Source organism: Orcinus orca, chromosome 4, assembly GCF_937001465.1.
Source record: "Orcinus orca chromosome 4, mOrcOrc1.1, whole genome shotgun sequence".
NCBI lineage: Eukaryota > Metazoa > Chordata > Mammalia > Artiodactyla > Delphinidae > Orcinus > Orcinus orca.
The window spans coordinates 102673492-102699428 of NC_064562.1; the positions used below are offsets into that span (position 1 = coordinate 102673492).

The 25937-nt window shown below is 47.8% G+C and overlaps 1 protein-coding gene across 6 annotated transcripts in view; it reads left to right on the forward strand.

Annotated features, from left to right (window-relative positions):
- Positions 1 to 7070: 7070 nt before the first annotated feature.
- Positions 7071 to 25937, forward strand: part of SEL1L3 (SEL1L family member 3) — a 97733-nt gene continuing 78866 nt past the window's right edge. For 4 of the 6 annotated variants that reach the window (XM_033421617.2, XM_033421618.2, XM_033421619.2 and 1 more), the window contains exons 1-2: positions 7073 to 7425; positions 19035 to 19605. In XM_033421617.2, the coding sequence (XP_033277508.1) occupies positions 7258 to 7425; positions 19035 to 19605 (739 nt within the window). In that variant the 5' untranslated portion in view covers positions 7073 to 7257. Of the gene's footprint in view, positions 7426 to 19034; positions 19606 to 25937 lie in introns of all 6 variants that reach the window. The other 2 variants (XM_033421621.2, XR_007476940.1) reach the window with 2 other exon arrangements.

The window sequence follows — 25937 nt, forward strand, 5'->3', positions numbered from 1 at the left end:
TGAATGCCAGGAAGCTCAAAGCCAACTCTACTGTTCAGTTAAAACATTAGAATTAGCCTAGGGCACTGCTTTAGTTATCTATTGCTGTGAACAAACAACCCCCAAACTTAGTGACTCAAAACTATTTTTATCTTTCCTGGTTCAGTGAGTTGACAGGACTCAGCTGGGCAGCTCTTGCTTGGAGATGCTTGTGCAGTTTCAGCCTGATGGTGGCTGGAGTTGGAGTAATCTAAAAGCTCAACTGGGGTAAGCATGCAAGATGGTTTGCTCATTCGCAGGTGTGTCACTTGGGCTGAGAGGGCCGGAATGGCTGGAGGCTGGCTGTTTCCCTCCAGATGGCTAGCTTGGGCTTTCTCACATCATGCCAGTGGTCGTAGTTCACATGTGGCCACTGGCTTCCTCCAGAGGTCATACTGGGGGGATTTATTCCTCCCCTGCAAGGTTATAGTGGGAGATGTGGTCCCTGGGTAGGGTCATCTTTGGAGACATGTTACCACAGCTATTTATTAACCTTTTATTATTTTTCATGGTCTTATCAGGGATGTATCTTTCTTTGCGAGCCTTTTTTTTTTTTTTTTTGAAGTAGGCGAGCATGAATAATATCTATATGATGCTTTACTCTGGTCTAGGGCTTGATAATTGACAATGCACCCACCTGTGCTATATTACCTGGCCTTCACGACACCATGTAAATGGGCAGATCCAGTGACTTTATCCTTATATTTACAGATGTGGAGATGGTTTCAAAAAGGATTAGTGATTTGCCCAACATCACACAGCTGGAAGTGGTGGGACAGCACAGCTGGACAGTGGTGTCTGAGATGTCAATCTATGTCCTCAAGCACTGGGTGAAGCCCAGACAGAGCCCTAAGCCTAAAACTCAGGTGTGACTCCCCAACACGCTGCACAACACCTGCTTGCCTCTCCGTCACCCATTCCCAGCAGGAATTTAGTGCAGTGGTGCGAGCATGAGTCCTTGAGCAAAACTGAATCCAAACTGGCTCTGCTGCTTCCTAGCTGTGGAGCTGGGATCTTTCAGACGACTCACCTTCTTCATCTGTAAAATGAGGTTGTTGATGACACTGGTGCTTATTCCCTCTCAGGGTTGTCATGAGGATTAAATGAATTAATGCATCAAAGTCATACTTGATAAGAACTTTGAAAAGAAATCTCTCAGTGAAAAGCTGTAGAGATAAGTAGCTATTAAGAGGACTCTGGTCTAGTTTTCTCTTCTTTATGTTTTTCTTGATTTTATATGGACCATACTAAGCGCCCCAGCTGATACTGACATTTTACTTTGCTGGATATTGCATATTATCGGATAGACTAAAAGCCCTAAGTCAATGTTATTGCCTGACTATCACGATTTCAGCTGCAAGATGTAGTTATAAAATATTGTCAGGACTTGTCGACACAAGCTGTTTTCCCCAAGCTTTAGTGTGCACTCACTCTCCCTCTGCAGTTATTTACACTGACATTCTCTCCTTTGGTGCCCAGTGGCTCTCTCCTTTCACTCTCCATCCCAAGCAGATCTGCACATGCACATCCAGCTTCTCTCCACTCCGCTGCTTTCAACACGCACGTTCTTCTCAACACACTCAGCCGAAGACATCCTTGTACCTATGGACCTTCTGCATCCCAGGGCGCCTTCCTTCCTCAGACCCCCAGTGTACAAATGTTTCTGTGCTCACTGAGCCTGAAATGTCTCCTCCGTCCCAGGTTCCCCCAGGGATATGCTGGAGAAGATTTGCAGCCATACCACACAGGGCGGGATGCAGAGTGTATGAGTGAGGAGGCTCTGGACACTTGGCTGCACCTGCCCAGGGATGTTGGGCTCACACAGCTCTTCATCAGTGGCCAGAGAGTGGATTTCCCTACTGCCCACCTGGACACTGCACAGACATCCTGGGCGCAGTCCAGAGAGTAGACGACAGCTGCTGCTTAAGGGGACAAGTGTTCCCGACCCAGGAGGGAGGAGGCTTGGCTAAGGGAAGCTGCCTGTTTTTCCTAGCTCAGGGTTGGGGGAATATTGAGCTGAATATGCACCTATTCAGAAGGGCAAAGAGCCAAAAATAACTAGGAGCAACAGCATTTCATCTGACAGGCCCAGAAATAGAGCTCATTTCAGAGCTACAGACCGAGCGATTCCAAGACCTTCACCATCCCCATAGAAATACACCTTCAAATTCCCACAGAAAAATTCTGAGGTGACACACGAACTACCATCCCCTCTTCACTACAGCTTCTCAGAGTGAGGGCTCTGGGGCCCATAGGAAGAGAGTCTGCAGAGTCAAAGACCTGAGGTTCGAAAGACAAGGTCTGGGGACCAGGACATGAGGATGTTATCTGGTGGAATGTTCTAAGGAAGGAAGAAGTAGGAAGTAATTGATCAATATGGAGATTGCAGAACAGGAAGAACATGGGCTTCCCTGGTGGCGCAGTGGTTGAGAGTCCGCCTGCCGATGCAGGGGACACGGGTTCGTGCCCCGGTCCGGGAAGATCCCACATGCCGCAGAGCGACTGGGCCTGTGAGCCATGGCCGCTGAGCCTGCGCGTCCGGACCCTGTGCTCCGCAACGGGAGAGGCCACAGCAGTAAGAGGCCCGCATACCACACGCACACACACACAAAAACAACAACAGGAAGAACAGAGATAGAAAAGGGATGTAGGGAAGGTAAAGAATAGGTGTTATGAGAAAAACAGAAGTACTGAACATTAAGAACAGTGTGCAGTGGACTTCCCCGGCAGTCCAGTGGTTAAGACTCCACCTTCCAATGCAGGGGGCGCGGGTTCAACCCCTGGTCGAGGAATTAAGATCCCACGTGTCTCGCGGTGTGGCCATAAATTTAAAAAACAGCAACAACAACAGCAACAACAAAACAAAACAAAAAACCCCAAAACGGTGTGCAGAATTTAGCTGAATCTTGAAGGTCACCCTTGGCAGAAAAAAAAGCCATGGTCTTCCAATCAGAATGGGAGTATGTTGCCTTCTATTTTTGTTTTCTTCTCTTCTATTTTGATGTAAAAGGCAATGTTGCAGTTCAGTCTATATTCTGAATATCAGAAATTGCAGGAAGGAAGTTGGGGATGGAAGAGAGGAGAGGCTGCAGGGTTCCAGAGACCCCTGATTGTGGGGAAAAACTGTGTTCTTTTGGAAGAAGATCGGGGGAAGAGTAATGAATAAGAAAGGAAAAGGAGGAAGGAAGATAAAAAGGGACAGGAAAGGGAGGATGGAAGAAAAATTGAAAGAGGAAGATGAGGGGTTCAATTTTATTTAGTGAATTTGTCTAGGAACTTTCTATACAAGGGATGAAGGCATTACACAGAGCTGATTAAGAAACAACCCATTTGCAAGGAGCTTATAGTCTATCTGAGGAGGAGAACTGGCCAGCAAACCAGCTACAAAATAAATGAAGCAGGATTAAATGGCTACAGGCAATGCTTGGTGGGACAGAGAGAAACGACCAATTGAGTTTTTCTTTTTCATATGTATATAGTTCTATTTAGTGGCTTTTTAAAATTGAAGTATAGTTGATTTACAGTATTGTGTTCGTTTCAGGTATACAGCAAAGTGATTCAGTTATATATATATATATATTTTTTTTCAGATTATTTTCCATTAAAGATTATCACAGGATATTGAAGTTTGTAATTGAGGTCATGAGGGGAGCTCCCTGGAGCTGGGGGCCCTAGGTTTGTGCAGGGCCTCCTGCAGGGCCTCTCCGCCACCTCTGTAACCCCTAGGTCAGCTCTCTCTGTAAGAGCAGATCTCTTGACCCTACACATCCTTAATATTTAGAAATGTGGTCTCCAAGCGCCCAGCAAAGGGCCGCACTGGTCTGAAGGTAAGTTGCTACTCGTCCACAGCAAAATAAGACCAAGACAAGTTAGGAGTTTTTCACAAGCAAATGATATTCAATTTAAAGGACTGTCTTCTATTATGATATTAGGTCTTTCCCAACTTTTTGCTGGTAAAAATGCCCTGTCTTTTTAATGAAATAATGCTGATAGAAGATCGTGTATTGGGGGGTTGTTTTTCGTTGGTTGGTTTGGCTTCAATATTTTTACTTGGCAAGTTAATAGTTGGCCAACTGCATTGGTCCCTGAAATTTTTCTGATCTCTAACCATTGCAGGGTCTGAGAACTACTGGATGTTATTCAGCGCCCAGCCAGGCAAGCAGACTCTCCCCAGCCCCTTTCCCTCCAGGTCCTGGATGCTCATCCACGGAGCTCGGATAAGGGAGGCTGCCATCCTCCTTCCAGACTCCGTTGCCTTTGTCCTTTCCCGTGTTCAGGTGTGGCGTCATTTACCTTCCACTGTCTCTGTAGAGGGCACGTGATGAACTGACATACTTCAGCAGTAATGAGCAATACCAGATTAAGACACTCTCCCCAGGGCCCTTCACATTTCAGTGAAGTATTAAAACTTAATTCAAACCAATGAATTGTAATAGTGGAATTTTAAGCCCTTCCACAGGACAATGGAAAAGGGGGCTGTTTTGAAATTAAAAAGGTCCTCTGAAATCAGACCACACCCTTCAAATTACCGACACAAACATCTAGAGAGAAGGCAAGGGCAATAACGGATTCTGTCTTCTGGATAAAAATTTCACACTCCACTGTGAGTAGAAATTCTGACCTTCTCTTCCTCTACCCCTCTGCAATACAGAATTAGTCAATCCCATCAGTCCCTGCCCTGGGCCACAGAGCAAGGTGAAAGTCACTTTTAAAGGATGGAATTGTGTTTTGGTGAGTTTTCTGCATGACCGATGCTCCTTAGGATTCCCAGGGCCTGGGGTGGTGTCAGACACACAGTAGGAACACAGTAGAAGATGAGTAAGTGAGACGTTGGCTATACCAGGTTAAAAACAGCCCAGGCCCCTAGTGGTACCTCCACATTGACTATAGTTAGGTAAATTCAAACCCTTAAAGCTCACAGGCTTGAAAACTCCAATTCCATAAATCCTGAATACCAACAACCTGAGGGACTCAGTTCTCTGAAGACCAGCCCAAACCGGGTGCAGTGAAGGAGGAGAGAAAATCCAGAGGAAGGCCCAGGAAGACAGGTGGAAACCCCAGAAACACTGTGAAGTCCTGTTCTCCTGAACTGGAACAGTTTTCGTTTCACACACGTTAAAAAGTATAGTCTACCATACTGATAGAAAAAATATGGACACGATCTAGGACAAAGCCACCCAATCTTTTATCCCCTTGGACACTCAGTAGAATAAATGGAATGGTTTTCTATATCACACAGGAGAATTTTAAGAGCGTCGGGTCTGTGGAAGTGGGACAAGGCATTGTCAAAGAAACCCTCAGACTCTTTAATGTGGTGGCCTGTGGATGAGAGAGGAGCAGAGTGACCCTTTCTTATCAGCCAGTGGCTCTGGAAATGGGGTCTCTGGGTTGGCAGCAGCATCACCTCCCAGCTTGTTAGCAAGGCAGCTTCTCTAGCCCCACCCAGGACCAACTGAAGCTGCAATTCCAGCCCAGCAACGTGTGTTTTAACACGCCCTCCTGGTGACGGGGATGCACGCTGAAGTTTGAGAACAGTTGACATAAGTCATGACTTTGCAGTAAGTGACTTGGAGCCAGGAGCCTGACCCAGGGCCACAGGCCTTAGGTGACCTAGAAAAAGTAAGGGATGACTCAGCTGAGGTGCTGAGTGTGGCCAGGGCTGTACTGAGATGGCTGAGGGCATATCCAGGCACGGGCGATTCCAAAGCTGTTCTAACCCCACCCTGGGCATCCTATCTTCACCACCAGCCTCTCCTGACGCCTGTCGGGACTTGACCTGCTATGGTGACACCTCCACTGGGAAAGGGCTGTATCCTCTCAGACTCCCAATCTTTTATTAGTCCCAATCCGCACAAATCCACCATTGCCAAAGGGAAGCTTCTGAGAACTTTCGAAGGTGGGTTAACTGGTTCAGAGCAGCCGCGGGCCCAAGCAATTACCAGAGTCGCTAGACACAGCCACTCTCTTTCTAGAGCACCAGGGCTGGCGCGAGCTGGGGATCCCTCTGTCCAGCCGGGCCCCTCGGCCTGGCAGCAGAATTTGGGTCGCCGAGCAGCCAGTTCCAACCTGTGTCCCCAAGGCCGAGGATGTGCCTGAGTTTTTTTTTTTTTTTAAAGCTGTTTGTACACTTCAAGAGCCTCACCCCTTTCACTTGGGGCTTGAGCACAACTGAATTGGCCTAATTAATTCATTTTCTTTTCGGTCCAAAGTGGAAGCCGGGGCACAGGGATGCAAATCAAATACAAACGCGATTTGGGCGCCGATACTCTGGACAATTAAAACAAAGAGCTCGGCGGCAGTGGCGCCGGCCCGGCACAAAACCCTCGGGAAGCATCCAGAACGTGCCGCGAACCAGCCGGCAGGGTGCGGCGCACCTCGGGCTAAAACGGTGCCCGCAGGGAGGAGGCCCCGCGCCTGCAGGTGGACAGGTGGAGGTTGGTAGGGGTCAAAATCCACCCTTAAAGACTGGAAGCTGGGCCACTGCGTGGCGCGACTCCACGGGGGCACACTCGCACTGTGCCCGACGGGAATGGCGCCCTTGCCAAAAAAGCAACCAAACAAAAACCCATTGCACGGGCGGGAACTAGGCTGCAGGACCCGCCAAAGGAGTGGGTGGGAGAGAGAGGATGCGCAAGAGAGGAATAGAATGAGAAAAGGAGGGAGTGGAGAGAGGAAACGGATTGAGAGTGAAGGAAGCAAGTGAAAAAAGAAAAAAGAGGGGGTTAGGAAGAGAGGTGAGAGAGAATTGTAGAGAAGGAAAAAAGGGAAGCGGAGGGCGGGGAGAGGGATCGCGGAGAGAAAGAGCGCGGAAGGGGGGTGGGGAAGGAGAAGGAAAGGAAAGAAAGGGAAAGGGGGTCTGGCCGGGAGCGGGGGGGGCGGCGGCCAGGGGGTGGGGCCCGGGTCAGTCCCCACCTGCGTGGGCGCCTGCTGCCGGCCGGGGTGGAAGCCTGGGGGCCGGAGGGAGCGGCCGGGAGGCGGGCTGGGCCGGGAGCGGAGGGGAGGGAGGGGACGGGGACTGGGAGGCTGGGAGGAGCTGGCGCTCGGCTGGGGCTGCGGGGGCGGCGACGGCGGGAGCGGCAGTGGAGGCGGCGGCGGGTCCGGCGGCGGCGGCGGCGGCGGCAGGTGGCCCCGCGCGCAGCGGCCGGCCCGGCCGGGGGCGGGCGGGAAGGTGGCGCCTCGGGCGGGGGCCGGTCCCTGCACCAGGTGACCTGTTCCGGCCCGGATCCGGGCGGCCTCGCCATGCAGCGGCGCGGCGCGGGGCTCGAGTGGCCACGGCGGCAGCAGCAGCAACAACCCCTGCCGCTCGCGGCCGGCCCCCGGGCCGCAGCCATGGCCCCCCCGAGTGGCGGCGTCCCCCCGGGCCTCGGCGGGCGCCCTGCCTGCGCGCTGCTTCTGCTCTGCTACCTGGTGAGCGCCGGACCCTGCCCGGGTCCTCCCCTCCGCGCGGGGCCCCGGGGACGCGGGTGGGGGCGGCCGGGGACCTCTACCTCGCGGGCGGGTGCGGCACGGCTAGTTTTGTCTCTTCCTCGCCGCCGCACCCTTGGCGCTCCCGGCACCTGGGACGGGTACCCGGGGCGCGGAGAGCGGTGCATGGACCCGGGGCGCGGAGAGCGGTGCGTGGACCGGGTCTCCCTCCGAGACCCGTTCCAGACCCGGGTCAGGTTCCCCTCGACACCCAGTCCTGTTCCCCACTCCACCTGGGAGCCTCGCCACCCCGCGTTTCCTCCCTCCCCGCTGCGCACGGCTCTCCAGCTCCCTCCCTGCCGGTCCTGGGCGTCCCTCACAATCTTCTCGAGGTTCCTTTCCTTCCCTTGCCCAACTTCGCCTCTTTCTCTCTGCGAATGCCACCCGCCTCGCCCCTCCTCTTAGTTTCCACCCGGTCCTCATGGCCCGGACCGTTTTGTGCGGACGCACCCGGCGATGAACCTCGTATTTCCAGCGCTCTTCAACTCCTCCATGGTCACTCCAGCCAAGTTGCGGCTGCCAGCAAGAAATCTAGTTCTTTGTAACACGCTTACCGCCAGAGTGGGGACTTTAGCTGCGTCTTGAACATTGTCATTTCAGAGAACACGTTTGGCTCATGCGTGTCCGTTTACAATTTGCACACTTCCTGGCTTTTGTTTTAGTCATCAACTAAATGGCAGTAATCTGTTTTTCAAAACCAACTCATTTAAAATACCAGAGTAATTTAGACCCTCGGAACAAGGTGGGGGAATATTCCCCAATTCCTTTGCCGGCTTGCTCTCTTCTGCTTTGAATTCTCCTAAACAACAGTAAATTTACAGGAGGTGACACCATTTCTGTCCAGCCTACCTTATGTTCCAGGATCCTGCAGAAACCTTGGGTTATCTCGCCATATATTACTGTAAATAAATGAAATGGAAAATGCTGAATCATGAAACTGATGTAATAGGAAATTCACAGAATGCTGAAAAAGAAAAGAAAAGAAAAAAAATTGAGTAGTGTCATTGTCCAGAATTCTTTTCATTTATGTGGCATTGCCATTATTTGGAGACTTTCTTCTTGGAGGCAAAAAACTGCTTAGGAGACATTGGCAGGATTTAGAATTTGATTCCAAAGAAAGTTGCCGCTCAGCCCAAGTTTCTTTTGATACCCTTTACTTGTTGAATGTTTCATTTCTTGAAGCAAGAGGATGTAAAAATGCAAATTGTAATTCTGCCTCTTCATCTACCTGTTGAGCAATCCATGCTTTTCCTCATATTGTAAAATAAGCCAGTACCATATTTTGTGGTTGGCTTTAGTTCATATTTTTATAAGAAGTTGTCAGTTAACATGAATGGTTTTTTTCACCCAGGAGATATTATTATTTAACATTTATGCCACAGGGTTACAGCACACAGGCTCATAAATAAAACTGCCATAACAGATGACAGGGTTGCAGTTTAAACAGATGATTCCCATCCACAATGCACTGGTTACCCACAGAGGCAGAAATGAGGTAGTAGAGCAGTGTGTGAAACAATGTACAAGTGGTCAGGAAAGTTCCATGTGGAAATACCAAGACCTGGCAAGCAGAGCCTGCTTCTTGACTGTTACAAGAAATCAGAGAAACAAGAGCAATAAAGGCCGAAGTCGTCCACAGGAGCAAAGACAGATGATGGAGCAAGTATAAAAGTGCTGTATGGGGTTTCCCTGGTGGCGCAGTGGTTAAAAATCCGCCTGCCAAGGCAGGGAACGCGGATTTGAGCCCTAGTCCGGGAGGATCCCACATGCCGCAGAGCAACTGGGCCGGTGAGCCACAGCTGCTGAGCCTGCGCTCTAGAGCCCACGTGCCACAACTACTGAAGCCCGCGCGCCTAGAGCCCATGCTCCGCAACAAGAGAAGCCACCGCAATGAGAAGCCCGCACACCGCAGCGAAAAGTAGCTCCCGCTCACTGCAACTGGAGAGAGCCTGCGTGCAGCAATGAGGACCCAACGCAGTCAAAAGTAAACTAAATAAAATTAAAAAAAATTTATAACATTTCTGTATGGACCAAGGGGGATTTGAGACAACAGATCACAGAGAGGAGAAAAATGATGCTATGGACAGACTGTGGTGAGTTAGTGAAGTGGTGAGGTAGGGCTCCAAAAAGAGAGATTATAGAAAATACTGTAATGTGGAAAATAACTAGAGCATGGATGAATGTCTTGGCAGACAAGGAAGGGATGGATTTTAGAACTACCATGGAGAGAGAAATGTCAGTGCTTCCTGAGTATGTGTGTTTCCTTCAGTTGGGCTTCAGATATGCCACTGTTAAAAAAAAAAAAACTTGAATAAACAAGAAAACCATTTTTCAACTGAATGAGAAAGTTTTGCAAAACCCAGGGAAGCAAAAGTGTGACTTGGAAGGTGGGCTTCACCCTTTGTTCTAAAGGTCTAGCCATTGGTAGGGATTTTGCTCGAGAGGTATGTGCTACCAGAGAAACTGCTGAAAGGTAAGCCTTCTTGACCTTGGAGAAATTCAGCTGCAAATTGGGGAAGATGTAAAACAGCTGCATGAACACATGAAAAACATAAACTACTGAGAAAAATGCATGAGTGTGTGTCTTGTACATCAAGGAATACTTCCTAGAGAAAGTGCTTGGTCAGGGCAGGGGGGTGGACAGATGGAGGGTGGAAGTTGAGCAGAATAGCTAAGCAGGACCTCAGGAATAGGTAGACACTAGAGGAAGAACGCTATCCCATAATTTGGAAACCTAAATAATAATAGTAGTAGTAGTAATAATAGTTTGCATTGCGCTAGGTTATTTATATGCATTATCCAATATTAATCTTAACAATAACCTTGTGAGGTAGGAGCTAGTATGATCCCCATTCAGATGAGTTAACTGAGGCTCAGAGAGGTTAAGTTAGTTGTCCTAGGCCACACAGGTAGTCCAGGTTTGAAACCCAAGTCTATCTCCTTCCAGAGCCCCAGTTCTAGCCATTCATTGCCTTCTGGATTTTGCTGCTTGTAACCCATTCCCCTTATGCATAGATGTATGGGCCATTAGCAAAGTTCTCAAAATTAGCAGCCTCTGTGAAATTGACCAGGATGTAAGGTCATGTCTAAAGTAGCCTAAAATATACAAAGCAGGAAGCCCAGGCCACAGAGTAGAAGCAGGATGTTAAAGAGGGGAAAAAAAAAACAAAAGTAAAGCCAGAAGATATTTGCCATCACAATGGAGAGGCAAAGGATGGGGCCCTTGTATAATCCAGAGGCAGCTGGCAGAGTTTAGCACTTGAGTTTGTATGAACATGTGTCCAAGAGTATAGCCAAGTGTGCCTTGGAATGTATTACAAAGACAAATTGTCTGTGATTTGGGGACTGACTCCTGTTTTGTGTCATCCCTACCTATTTGCTGGTTCGCAAGGGCTGGAGGTTGAGAGAGGCCTTCTAGACAGATGCCTTCAAGCCCCTGCCACCCTGATGGAGAACAAGGTCCTGAGGTGATGAGCACATTCCTTCTCCATTGGCTGGGACAGAATAACCTTCAGTAGCAGCCCAAGAACAGTACTGTGACTGTAGCTAGGATACTGCCAAAGCATGAATAATTGTGATGAGGCCTGAAAGATAAGTCACGGAACGATGCCAAGCAGATTTCTGAAAAGATGATCCCTGGTTCCAGCAGCTGCCCCCCAAATTCTGAGGTCACCAAAGGTCAAGATGCAGAGAGCCTCCTCAGAGAGGATGGCGCCTTGAAAGCAAAAGGTCACGGAAACCGCTTCCACTGAGGTTACGGGTGCTGACTGGTGGGGTCCATGATGGTCTTTCTTTGCCTCAGAGACCCCCTAGCCATTCTCGTCCATCATTAACTCTTACCTTCCACCAGACTTGGCTAGAACAGCCTGAGACTGCCCCGCCCCATTTGTGACAATGGCACTTGGAGAAGGCAATTCTGTCTCTTTGGAACTCTGGTCTCGAAGTATAATTTTTTCCTAAAATGAGAAAACAAATCTCACAATGGCTGGTATTGGTGTCAGCTGTAGAGCTGAAATATTCCGCGTGGACATTTGCCCTTGTGAGACAACCAGAAGACAAAGAAACAAGAGGGCGTTAGCGGCACAGATGTATGTGGGGCTCATTGGCAGGCGGTGGCTGTGACAGAGTCTTGTACAGAATTCTCTGTAAGCGACCACAGACCATCAGTTATCCCTCCAGCAGTGTTCATTAACTCCTTGCTTTGTGTAACACAGGACCTAGGAACTTCAAAACGAGGTATAGAGACCTTCAATTATCCAGTTTGTGCAAGAATGATTATGGATATTTGAAATACAGAGACCCATCCTCTAACTTCACATCAGCCCATAGCTTCCACATTCATTCCAACCAGAGTCCCTAAAATCTCCCAACTGGCGGTGTTTGCCTCTTGCCTTCTCTTCTTTCCAGCTGCCTGTTGGCAAAAGTGTGGGAGCCACCAACTGGCTGAACGGAGCAGCTGGAGGGCAGGTAGAAGAGAAGGCGTAAAGAGGCCAGGCAATTCACGGAGAAGTTGGGTAGACGAGTAGACCATAAATAGCCTGAAGGGAACTCAGTGACCCTGTTTATTGGCTCATCCCATTCCCCGGAGGAAGGAACGGAGGGGGCACGAGGGCGTGCGGCATGTGAGGAATTGCCGAGGAGCTTCTGCTTTGGTGCTTGTCGTTTGCCTCCCAGCCTCACCCGAAGAAGGGCTGAACCAAGCTGGGGAGTCGGTTCAGTGCAGCGTGTGTGTTTGTAAGATCACATCTACCCTCCCCAGACGTAATGCATGGTGATCTGATGTGATTTTAGCCCCTCACCCCACACTTTCAAGACGGGAGTGAGCAAAGTCCCAAGATTCCCCCACCGGTAACCAGAAGGTGGTGACGGGTGTAGAAGTGGATGAGTTGAGGGCATCATTTTGGGTGTTTCTGGAAGGCAGCAGGCACACCATCGCCAGCTTTGGAGTCAGCAGCTATGGATTTGAATTTTGGTTCTGCTTTTTAGTAGCTGGGTGATCTTGCGCAAGTTACTCACCCTCTCTGAATCCATTTCATTTCCTCAGCCGTTAACTGGAATGCTGTGTCCCTCAGAGAGCTGTTGTGAGGTTAGAGGGGAGAAGTTCTATGAAATTCATTGTGAGAGGATGAGGTTAGAAGTGAATGAGAAGACTTACTGCGTTTGTCCCCGTGCCTAGCACATAGTAGGTACTCAATGAAATTAAACGGCACCAAACTTGGTTACCCTCTTATAATTTGTGTTAGCAAGAAATAGCATATCAAACAGTATTAAAGGGGGGAGAGGATCCAACACAGCAAGGAGTGTTGATCATTATTGCAATGGTGTTTCTCTAGCCAGCTCTCAGGTTTGGGAAGGCACACGGGTTGGCTGGGAAATGTTTCCCAAGGCTCATCTTGACCTCGAAGTCCATATTGATGTCATCGCTCATTCTGCTTAATTGCATGCTTTGTTGACATAAACAGAATTTTTGCTGATTTCTAGTTGGCAGAAATCGGAAACGTAGGCCTCTTAAGCCAAGACCTTTTGACCTGTGGAAAGTTTGATCCGGTTCGGAGAGAGGGTGCTCAAAAGGCAAGGTTTTCTTAGGTGACTGTGGGGCAGAATGGACAAGGATGAGAAAAATAGCCAATTATTGTTTGCAATCAGACATACCCACACGCACATGTAAGTGTAAATGGACCTCCCGTAGAGAGACAAGTGACGTGAGTTAAGATTTTCTAATGTCTCTGTTTCCTTAAATAATAAGTGGATCATATAGAGAAAAGAGCCAAGTTTTCTCACGTCTTTGGAACAAGGGAAGGTTATTTGAAGAGCGTTTCCTCTTACTGATTTTTAAAGGAATGAGATGGACTCATCCTAAAAAAAAGTTCAGGTGGTTTTGATAGATTATTTTTTCCATCCAGAAGATACATTAAGTTCATCTGTTTCTTGATTCCCAGGCTGAACAGAATGCATTTAGAGTTCCAATTTGGGGTCTTGTATCAGGAACACACATGAAATGACCCATCTCTGTCTTTTTTTTAAAAAATGACAAAATATACACAATTACACAAAGACAAAGGACTCTGTTTTGTGACTGTGTGGGATGTTGTCAAATTTGACTTTGATTAGGGCTTCATTCTGGTATAAACAGATGTTTGAGGGCTCAGGCATCTTTCAGAGCCCAGCTCCATTGTGTGCGGAGCAGATCAGCAGCTTCCGAGGTGAAACATCTATGTGGTTGCCTAAATGGCATAATTGGAGGGGCACAGAGGTGCCCTTTACACCGCAACTATCTCGCTTACAGCTGCAGTACATCTGGCCTTTGTTTTTAAGGCATTATCTCCACCAGGCTGGCCTGGAAACGCACATATGTGACATTACCACCGTGTTTTTCATTATCACATTAACACGGGTGAACTCGCCAGATGAGCACGAGTCCAACGGGGTGGAGGGGCAGGAAATTTAAAAGTTTTAATTTATATTTTTTGGTGTGGGGAAATGGAAGAGTTCTAGAATGTAGGGCAGTTGTCTGAAAGGGAGAAGTCCACCCTAAAGGGACAAGGTGGGTGCGAGTGCCACCTTCTCTGACCTCACAGTCCCCCGGGTCGACTCTGACCCCCAGGGGCCCAGTGAAATGTTCTTTGGACGGAGATTAATGAGGCTGGATGAAAAACAGAGGAGTGCCAACCCCCATCCCCCTACCCGTCCCAAAGAACTTGTGAATGTCAGGAGAGTTTGGTGGCGACTCAAGATTGGATCGAGTGCTTTGGTTTATATGCAGGTGCCCCCAGCGCTGTGGGGCAGTTGATCTGAGTTGGGCCACCGAGGCACCTGGCAGAAATGCCCATGCCTGGTACTTATTTCAGCAAAAAACCCTTAGCCAAACTCTACAATGTGCCGAGCTCTATCTTACAAGCCGGGGACGTAACAATGAACAAGACATGGACTCTGACTTTATAATTTCTAAACAAAGGAACGTTTGGGTAATTTTTAGCTTATGTTAATGCAACCTGGCATGTGAAAATACCTATGAAGGTTGGACACGTGTCATGCCCGTAGCTGAAACTCTTCAAGTTAATTGCTTTATTTTCCTGACAGGAAATAGCTCATAACACACACATAACTTGAGCCAGGAAATCAGCTTCAGCTTAATCAATATTTAGAATGTGATGTGTCTCTAATCGGTGTTGGTTTTGTACATAACAGAGGTAGCCACGACTCATGGCGTAGCAGCTGCCCGCTGGGTCTGCTCCAACCCACGAGATGCCAGCTTCCTATGTTACATAGGTGCCCACGAGAAGGAAGATTGCAAAACCTTCCTGAGGGATTTAGACCATGCTCCTCAAATCACATACAGTAACTCTGAGGTCCTCTTTGGGGCTGGCATACCCCCATCATATTAAGAACATCACCCTGTCCCTGAAGTTGCTCTTCTCTTGTTCCCCAGCTGTCACTAATGTTTCTCTCACTTCTTTAAACATCTATTTCAGTCCATGAAATTCTCGTTGTTGTTGTTGTTGTTTTTTGGCTGCGCCAAGTGGCTTGCAGAATCTTAGTTCCCCCACCAGGGATGGAATCTGTGCTCGCTGCAGTGGAAGCGCGGAGTCTTAACCACTGGACCGCCAGGGAAGACCCGTCAGACCATGAAATTCGACCTCTTTTCCTAGCCTAGCTCCAACTTCTCATCCTACTTAGATCTTTATTGAAAGAAACATTAGCAAGGTGTCAACATACCCATGAGGGACCCTTGGCAAAATAGCAAATCAAGTCCCATCAACCACATGTATAGGAAATGATGCCTGATTGGGTTATTCATCTTATTTCTCCTATGTGATCATTCCTTTAAAAAGTATATCTTTTGTCACTCCGTGTTCTTTAAAACTGTAGCACTTTAAGTGGTCTTCTAATTCAGCTGATTATTATATGATCTCGTCATCTTTCCAAATGGCTATAATTCAAAATAATGACGAGAACACATTTTCATAAAAATGACAAAATAACTAATATCTAATAATACAAAAACTCTATCTAGAATAAAAGCTCGATAGTCTGTAACAGTGATCTGCAAACTACGGCCCCCGGGCCAATCCGGCCAGCCACATTTTTCTGTAAACAAGGTTGCACTGGACCACAGCCATGCTCACTGGCTTGTGTGTTGTCAATGTCTGCTTTCTGGATACCACACTAGATGGACATCAGCAGCTGAAAAACCCCAAATAATTACCATCTGGCCCTCTTTTACAGGAAAATTCTCTGACCTCAGATCTAGAATAGCGCCATTGGATAGAAATATGTGAGCCACGAATTTGGGCCACATATGTAATTTCACATTTTCTAGTAGCCTCCCTAAACAAGTAAACAGAAACAGGTAAAATTAATTTTAGTAATGCATTTTATTGAACTCACTGTATCTTAATCTTACCATTTCAACACGTAATCAGTATAAAAATTATTAATGAGATTTTTTTATCCTTTTTTGTGTTCAGTCTTTGAAATCCATTGTATCTTTTACACTCACAGCACATCTCGGGTTAAGTGCTTAGCATGACTTGTGGCCACCATATCGGATAGCATACATCTAGGACCCGTCAACCTGGAATTTACTTTTACTTGAGACTCTGAAGCCAGTGAAAACAAAATGAGCTTCATATGAGTATATGGAGATTTCCTTAAAAACAGAATTTCAGGAGAAGGTGTTGGAGAGACTACACTGTCAGGTGTCCCATACCTTCTTCATTCTCATCTGTCACCACCCATCTCCACAATGATGAGCCTGGGGTCTGGAAATCTGTGGGTCACCAAGCAAAAGTGAAACTATATTTAGCATGATGCTGTGCTTATTAACGTGGAAAAGTGGGCCGGGGCATTTTTAGCAATAAGATGTAAATGAATTAACTGCACTTTCCAATGAAATTTAAGGAAACCAGACAGCTCTGTTTGAAAGAGGTTTTCACTGGAGTTCCTAGCATCAGCAATAAAAATGTGATTAAAAAAAATTGAAGTGGGAGAACGGGGCCTGGGTGGGGTATTAAGGTATACATGAAAAGAACAAGGAAGAGGTTTTAAGTCATTCTTTGAGAAGGGACACAATGTGATATTTAATATACCACAGCATATCCTGGACTCTGTTCCCTATTGTCTCACTAAATAAGCAAATGTCTCCTTCCGGGGAGCTGAGAAAGGGAAGCCTTGGGGGCTTTTGGACTGAGGCGCGCAGGTCACCCACGGGCACCACTCTGGTCCAGCTCCCATCAGCACCGGCAGTCTCTGGCTTCGGCTAAACGCTGCTATGGGCTTAATAGCTCGATTTCAATCTTGAGGAGGCGGCCACGTCTCGGCACATCTGGCCAAATGAGTAAACCATCGCTTGTGGACAAATGCTGGCTGTATCTCTCTTCATATGAAAGCAGAATCAGCCTGGAGTTCCCAGGCAGCCATGGAACGGCAAATCTTTGGTTTCATGGTGTGTGCTGTGGGGTGGAGAATGTCGGAGTGGGCATGAGGAAAAGGAGCCAGGCTTCCGGGCCGGCCTCTGCTAAGCCTGCAGCTGCGGGATGTCGGAGAACATCCCCTCGGGGTTGCCATGTCCTTGTCTGAAAACCGGGGTGGGCTGGCTTATCACCAAGGGCTTGTGACCCTCATATTCCCATGTCCTTTTGTGTCTTTATTTACAAACCTTCTGTCCTCTGGCCAAACCCGGCTGCTTGCTAGACCCCCAGGACAGCCGCCTGTCCCTCCTTTCATGTCTCTACTTAAGCTGTTCACACCACTTGCAGTGTCCTCCCTTTGCCTCTCTACCTAAAGAACTTCTCTTCATCCATCAAAGCCCAATTGAAATGCCATTTCCTCCATAAAGCCTTTCCCAGAGCCCCCGTCAGAATTACTGTCATTTGGTGCTGTGTTCCCTTAGGGTTTGCATTTAGTTTGACTGGAGTGCAGGCCATGTTCTGCCAAGTGTCTGCTATTTGTAAACATGATTCTCTGATTCCAGACTTCGCATGTTACTCACCTTTGCCCCTCCTACAGCCCTGAGCCAGAATTGAAGAAAGAGGTCCCTATTTCTTCCTTTGGAGAAGACCACAGTGACTTTTTTCTTTAAACTTGTGGTTAAAATATTCATAGCATAACATTTACCACTTTAGCGTTTTTTTTTTTTTTTTTTTTTTTTTTTTTTGCGGTACGCGGGCCTCTCACTGTTGTGGCCTCTCCCGTTGCAGAGCACAGGCTCCGCACGCTCAGGCTCAGCGGCCATGGCTCACGGGCCCAGCCGCTCCGTGGCATGTGGGATCTTCCTGGACCTGGGCACGAACCCGTGTCCCCTGCATTGGCAGGCGGACTCTCGACCACTGCGCCACCAGGGAAGCCCTCCACCTTTTAACTATTATGAATAATGCTGCTGTGAACCTGGTGTAAGTCTATGAACATATCTCTTCCAAGCCCTGCTTTCAACTTAGATATAGACCCAGAAGTGGAATTGCTGGGTCATGTGACAATTCTGTGCTTAATTTTTTAGGAACTGCAGTACTGCCTTCCACAGTGGCTGCACCATTTTACATTCCCACCAGCGATACACAAGGGTTCCAAATTTCTCTGCATCCTCTCTAACACTTGTGGTTTTCTTTTTTAAAAAAAATAGTAGCCATTCTAATGGGTGTAAATTGGTCCAAAGTAACCTTTTTGCTATTGTGTTATGGATGTCTAAATCTCAAAGTCACATTTAGAACAGCTCTTAGCATCCATCCATCCGTGCCTCATGATCAAAACATTGCCTTAATTTCAGGACCAAACTTTCCAGATTTCTTCTGGAAGGAAAGTCCACACTGAGAGGCCTTCATCATCTAAAGAGCTAGATAACTAACACAACATTGTAAATCAACTATACTTCAATATAAAATAAAAATTAAAAAATGAAGAACTAGATAAATAAACCTGCAGCTGAAATCTCTCTTGGCACCTGTGGCGCCATCCATGGTGAAAGAATCAGACAACACAGTTTGTGGCCCAAGCCTGCCTGTGTGTGATTTGGAGCAATAGAAACCTCTTGCTGGCCCATTCATCATGCATGCTTGTCCTAGCTCAGAACTTATGGAGAAAAAGCGCCCCAGCTGGCATCCCTGATATGTGTTCTCTCCGGTGCACTTTGAACTCTTCTCCCCTCCTTTGATTTGGGTGCATTTGACCACCATTTGAAGTCAGGACAATAGTTTGGAAATGTCTGGAGCTGGATTGCCTCTTTTTCACTTTAAGGCACGTTCACTGCTCCTGGATTTGTTGTGAACTAGCTCCATCATTTGGAAACCAACTCTGGAATGTTTGCCACGTAGATTTGAAAGTCCCATCTTGATGAGCAGATGCTACTGAGTCTGGAGAGAGAGTTTAATGTGGCCTAATCTTCATTTGTGTGTGTGTGGGTTTTTCTCCAATTATTCGGTAGTGCTTTCGACATCTTTTATCTTCCACTTTCATTGCATTATGTAAATGGATATTTTTTTCTTCCAGGAAAACAATGATTCACGTATCTGTTAATATGATCATTTTTAAGCTTTCTCTATCTTTTTTTTTCTTTTCAGAATTTTGTACCATCTTTGGGTAGGCAGACTTCCCTGACGACGTCGGTGATACCCAGAGCTGAGCAGAGCGTGGCTTACGAAGACTTTATTTATTTCACTGTCTTTGAAGGAAATGTTCGCAACGTTTCTGAAGTCTCGGTGGAGTACTTATGCTCTCAGCCTTGTGTTGTCAATTTGGAAGCAGTGGTTTCATCTGAGTTCAGAAGTAGCATTCCCGTGTACAAAAAAAGGTGGAAGAATGAGAAACATCTTCACACCAGCAGGACACAAATAGTACATGTGAAATTTCCAAGCATCATGGTTTATAGAGATGATTATTTCATCAGACACTCCATTTCGGTATCTGTGGTGATACTACGCGCCTGGATTACTCACCGATATAGCGGTGGAGACTTGAATGTTAAATGGGAGGAAAACTTGCTACATGCTGTAGCGAAGAATTATACCCTGCTGAAGACCATCCCACCTTTTGAACGCCCTTTCAAAGATCATCAGGTGTGCCTTGAGTGGAACATGGGTTATATTTGGAACCTTCGAGCAAACAAGATTCCCCAGTGTCCTCTCGAGAATGGTAGGTCGTTTGCCTTGCTAGGAACCTAATTCTCATTTTTTTTTCAGACAGCTTGGCTCATAAGAGGAGGGCAGGGGAAAATTCTTGTATTAGTGGTGGGGGACAAAGCAAATGGAATCTGTAATTTTGGACTTTGGGGACAAAAGAGGAAAAGTGAAAAGGTGTTGAGAAGAGACAGAGGAACAGAGAATAGGATTGAACAGGGAGTTGAGAGAGGGACAAAGAGCCATGGAAGGGGTACCTTGAGAGGCTTGGACCTGCTTTACGTTGGAGAGGAGCTTTAGTGCCACTGAAACGAGGATGAGGAGAATCTTCCTCCCCGTCTCCCTCAAAAATCCCACAGGTGTCAGTTTTTGTGCAGCGTTGGCTTTTCAGCCAAGCCTACCCGGGTTCAACTCCTGGCTCTGCCGCTTTCTGCCAGTGTAACTTGCAGAGTCTCAGTTTTCTCATCTGTAAAATGGGGGTAATAAATAACAATTCCCTCAGGGCAGTATTGTGAGAATTCAATGAAATGTGCTCAGCACAGTAATCAGCACTCAGTAAAGATTAGCAGCCATAGTGATGCTAGAATGCAAACTCTGTATTTTATCCTAAACGTCCCAGGGTCACAGCCACTGAAGGATCAATAGAGGAGGCCTCTTTGAAGCACTGGGGTTGGAGCTCTCTGGCTGCGTGCGTTTAGAAGAAGGGGCTGAAGTTCTCTCCATTGTTGCACGGGCACCTTGCTGTATGGAAGCTGAGCGCCTGCCAGCTCCTCTCCATATCCTGCAATGGGAAGCTTACGCAGCCATGCTCCCAGGCACCCGCCTGGAGTCAGGCAGTGTTTCCTAAAGTGGGAGCCTAAGACCACCTGCAACAGAATCACCAGGGCTCTTGTTGCAAATGCAGATTTCTGGTCCTCATCTATTTCCTGCTAAGCCAGGATCTGTGAGGTGAAGGGCCCTAGAATCCACATTTTAAATACATTCCCATGACTCTGATGCACCTTAAAGCTTGAGAACCTCTAGAGCAGGGATAGAGCTGGTGGGACTTTGAGTTGCAGAGGCTGGACCCCCAGGCAGGCTTGGTGGGTGGAGGAAATCCACAGGCCTGTGACAGCAGACCCAGGGATGTGCCTGACACCTCTTAGTTTCCAAGAGGAATGGTTTGGAGCAAGGTGACTTCAGGACACAGTGAGAACACTGGCAGTGAGTATTTCCTGGGGCTACCCCCAAACACCCCTGCATATAATGAAAACCGAAAGGGCCAGGGCCCACTTGCTGTAGAGCCAACACTTTTGGCATTAAAAACAAAACCAAACCTCTTTATTTTGAAATAATTAGAGATTTGTAAGAAGTTGTAAAAATGGGAGAGAGTCCCCTGTATCCTTCCCCCAGCTCCCCCATTTGTGACATCTTCCATAACTACAGTACAATGTCAAAACCAGGAAACTGACGTTGATCTAATACTCTTAACTAGACTGCAGACCTTATTCAGCTTACCCTGGTTTTTACGTGCATTTTTGTGTGTGCGTAGTTCCAGACAATTTCATCCTACATTTTATCTTAATAGCCCTCTTCTGTGTCTGGCTTATGTTTGTGCAGTGCTTTAAATACAGAAATATCTAGAAGAAGAAGACAAATTCCCTTTCTGTGTGTGTGTCTGCACATTGGGGGTAGGGTGGGGTGGGCAGTTAAGCCTCTGAAATCATCGAGCTGCATGCGTTTTGATGATCTGTGTGCCTCCCTCTTCCAGGCAGAACCCTATGCTAGCATCCGTCTGGAATGCCTTCCGCAGGGGTATCTAATTTGTTAAGGAGAAGGAAGCATGGGGCACACGCAGCCACAGTTTTGCTTTGCCTCCGATTGATTTTGTCAGGGCTTAATGATTCCATTTCATGTTTGGCAAATCACATATTTCTCATTGAAGAATGACGGAATCGCAAGCTGGAAGTTTTCAAATGAAGTCATTTACGAACCGGTTGAGTACTTAGGGCTCCTGAACGTACCCTTAAACTGTGAAACGGCTTTTCTTTTCTTTTGTTTTTCCTTCCCCTAGTCACAGGGCTCAGGAACAGCACAGAGGGATTTTTTTCTCCCAGCCTCCTTCAGACCATTACTTTTGGGGTGAGAACCAGTCTCATAACGCAGAGGAAAACCTTTTCTAAGAGTCAAAGTCACTGGAAATAGGTGTGGGGAGCTTCCTCCACCCTCAAAACCAACTGTTTGTATGGCTAAGAAAAGGCGAGCACTTCCTCTCCCTCTCTTAAAAAGACAAATCAAAAGAGTGTCTGCAGCAGCCCTGTCAAAGTGTCCACGACCTTTGTTCTTGTTATTGTCTGCACGATGGAAGGGGGCCAGGCCTCTGGCTTGTTCCCAGCAGGGGCTTCTTTTTTCGGCTCTTGAAGAACAAGAGTCTAGTGGAAATAACAAGGTGGCATCAGGGCGCCACGGGGGAGCTTTCAGGCCTGGCCTTGTCACAGTCTGCAGCCAGCCCTGGTGTGGGGTGGAGGGAGACGTTTTCTGTGTCAGGTGCCTGATGTCATACAGGAGGTCTGCGTCTGAACTAAGCACCCCCCGACTCGCTTGCCTTTTCTTTTTTTCTTTATAAAGAGAGAGCCCAGTCCCCACGCACCGATGTTCTGTGAGTGTGGTCGCAGTGCCCCTCCATCAAAGCCTTAGCTTCGGCTCCCAGGGCCTGAGCTGTGTGCGCGCAGACACTCTGCAGCTTACCTCCTGGGCTGGGACTGTGCCAGGCCGGGCCGGTGGGCTGATTGTCGGTGGAGGTGCAGCCAGCTTCTGTCCCGCCCCGCTGAGTAAACCTACCCCAGATCAGAAGCCGGCAGCCTTTCAGGACACGTGTGTGCCAAGGCTCGGCCATGTGCCCTTCTGATGCACCTGTTCCTGCTGCATCCTGGGCGTGTGGGCCATTGGCGGCTAGGTCCACCCTGCCTGAGGCCACTTATTGTCCATTCCCTTGGGGGAGGGCACCGGCCATCAGCTGCTGCCCCTCACCAGCCACACGTGTGCCTGACTCACCCAGAGAAAGAAATCAACCACACAGGCCGGTAGCTCTAGGGGCGCACCTGGACTTGACGTCCTATTTTGACAGGTCAGCTAGCCCTGCTGCCTCTATCTTCGGCCCGTCACTGCATATTCAGTTGCTTCTCACCAGTGTTTGCTGTCATCCTAGTCTAAGCCACCATTGTCCCTGTCTGGACTCCGTCCGTAGGCTGCAAATGGCCTCCCCACTTGCCCTCGTTCCTCACACGGCAGCCGGTGCAAGCAGCTCACCGCACCCCCTGCAGGCGGCTCCTCCCATCACACCAGGAAAAGTCAGCCATGTCCCTTAGCGTGGCCTGTGGAATCTGGCCCTGTCCCCTTGCTGGCCTCATCTCCCGCCACGCTCACCCTTGCCCACCTGTCCCAGCCACGCAGACCTGCTTGCTTCTCCCTTGATGTACCAAGTTCGCTCCCATTTTCGGACATCTGCATTACTGTCCCCTCCGCCTAAGATGCTGCTCCCCCGGATCACTACATGGCTTGCTTTCTTATCTCATTCCTACCTCTACACAAATGTCATCTCATCCGGGACAGCTTCCTTGACCACCTTATCTAAGGCGGCAGCCCCACCCCTGCTACTCCCGTCCCATCGATATCCACCTTTTATTTCCTTCACAGCCTTGGCACCGCTGGACCTTGTAATTAAATATATGTAATGGCTTATTTGCCTGTTGAGTGTCTCCATACTAGAACACAGGCTCCATAAGTCCCGCTTTGTCTGGTTCCAGTGCGACGCCCTGCACACAGCAGGCTCGCGGTGACTGTTTGTTGATTGAGTGATGAATGCTGTCAGCCAAGGGGCAAGGACCCTTTCTCTCTTAGCTGATGTGTGACCATCACACTGTGACAGCACCCTCACACGGCTACGTAGGGAGCATGTGGGGCTGGGCGGCAGCCCCGAGCCTCCCCTAGGGCCAGCACACTCTGAGGCTTCCCCGTGGAGCCCATTTGGGCTGAGCTGGTTAAAGCTGCAGTGATTCTCCTTTGCAACCACACATGAGCTCACCTGCACCCTGCACATGCCCTCTAGTTTGAGTCTGTCCTCTCCCACCCCTATACCTCGGCTAAAGAAGCTTCTTTTACAGGCAGCTGCCTTCCCTGGCTGCCCCCCAACACTCCCCCACCCCCAGTGCCGTCTTTCATGTCTTCCTGGCAAAATCATACTCATATTTCAGTAGCCAGCTCAAATTTTCCCTCCTTCCCCCAAAGCACTTTTCTTTTCTATTGATTCCCACATCAGAAATTAACTATCTACCCTCCAGCCTCCCCTTGTTCTCTGTTGGTACCCATCACCCCCTTAGGATGTGTATCATGTTCAATTCAATAAAGATGGATTGAACACCTATCACGTACCAATTTCTTTACTAAGTCTGGAGGCTCAAAGATGCAGACACGGTCCCTCTCTTTAAGGTGGTTTTACAGGAAGTAAACACAGCTACCAGTCGTAACAGCTACTTTCCCTTACTGAGCACTCGCTATGTGCCAGGAACTGCGCTAAGTACTTTGTGCGAGTATCTAATTTAATCCGCCCAGTGCTCTACTGTCATTATTTACAGAGGAGGAAACTGACTCAGAGAGGTAGAGTAATTTGTCTAAGGTCACACAGCTAATAATGGAGCTAGGACTTGAACCCAGGTCGTTTGGTTCCCAAACACCATGCTTAACCATTAAGCTATACTGCCAGATGACATCATGAAGCTATTCACTTATTTAAGTCACTTATTCATTGAAAAAAGTTACCGAGCAGTCTACGTGTTAGGCCCTTTGCTAGGGTTCTTCACAGAGGAAGTGCCGTTTGAACAGAAACTTGAAGGATGAGTAGAGTTTTCACTGTCAGAAAAGGAATAAAAGAAAGGCATCCAGGCAGAAGGGAAAAAAAAGAGGAGGCAACGCAGACTGATGGGGGAGTGGGGACGAGCCTACATCCCTTGGTGTGAGGGATGGCAAATGAGTTTCATCTTGCACGCCAGCTCAGAGCGATGGGAGTGGCTACCTAGAGCACAGTGCTGAGAGGGATTCTGAGGCCGAGCCTGTGCTTAGTGAGAAAGGGTGTCATGTGGATTGATTACCAATGTCTGCCACAGGTGAAGCGTGGAGTAGCAGCCCTGGAGCTATTATTTGTTCAGGTAGAGTCTCAAGTGTGAGATAGGCAATTCAGGAAATAAGACTGGGAAGGCAGGTTGGGGCCGCACTTTGGAGGTTCTTAAATGCCGGGGTCAGGTGCAGTAAGCATTCTGTCCTAATTCTACCTATATGAACATTTTTCTGACCTTCCCTCTTAAGTCAGAAACTGGGGAACCTGGAAGTTTCCTTCTTCTCCACTCTCTTTTCACTAACAATTCATTCTCATTTTCAGGTCCAATAGATTGGAAGTGGAATTTCTTATAACAAAATTCCTTTACAACAAAATCATAGACTGAGTCACATTTTGGAGACAGACTTTACGTGTCTCTGTGAAAATATCAGCTTATTCAGTGAGACAATTCAAGTTAATGACATGATAATACTTTCTGTAACTATAAGAACTACACATTTGATACTTCTGGAAAAAACAGACACAGTTCTTTCTTCCCCAGTTAATCACTGTAGGCTGGATCTTTCAGTAATAGTGCTAATGAGTACCTAGCATCTGCATTGCCCTTTATGATTTCTGAACCACTTTTCGGATGCAGAATGTCTCATTTAACCCTTCGTAGCCCCAGGGAAGGACAGCATTCTCATTCTCTCCTTACAGAGGGGAACACTAAGGCTCAGGGAATTTGTTAATGGAGTCCCAGTTGTTTATTCTTTCAACTTTGCTAAGCCACCTCTCTGAAATATGCTAATACAGTCCTAACCCAGGTTCTAAATTAGAAGGAATACGCTTTTTTATAAGTCGAATTTTCACTGACATGGATCACCCTGTTTTCCTCACCCACTGGACTTTGCCTCTTTGAAGTGGATTGAACCACCACAGCGCCCAGCGCGGGGAGACCTCTGCATGAGGCTGGCTCCTCCCGCTTGCATGGAAATACTCAGAGATGTTGTTCTCTTCCCTTGTAGCCAAAAAAGTAATACAGGTACCTGGTGGAAAGTTCAGAGAGTAAAAGGGTTTGGGGGAAGAGTAAATTCCCACCCACCCTATTCTTTTGGTCCTATTTCTAGAAGCAAACTCAGTAACACTAGTTTCTGTGTCTGCTTCCAGAAATGTTCTCTGCCCATATAAGCATTAGATTGATAACCCCTTCTCTTCATACACATGTTGGAGGATACTATAGACTCGGCCCTGCGCTCATTAACAATACGGCAGAG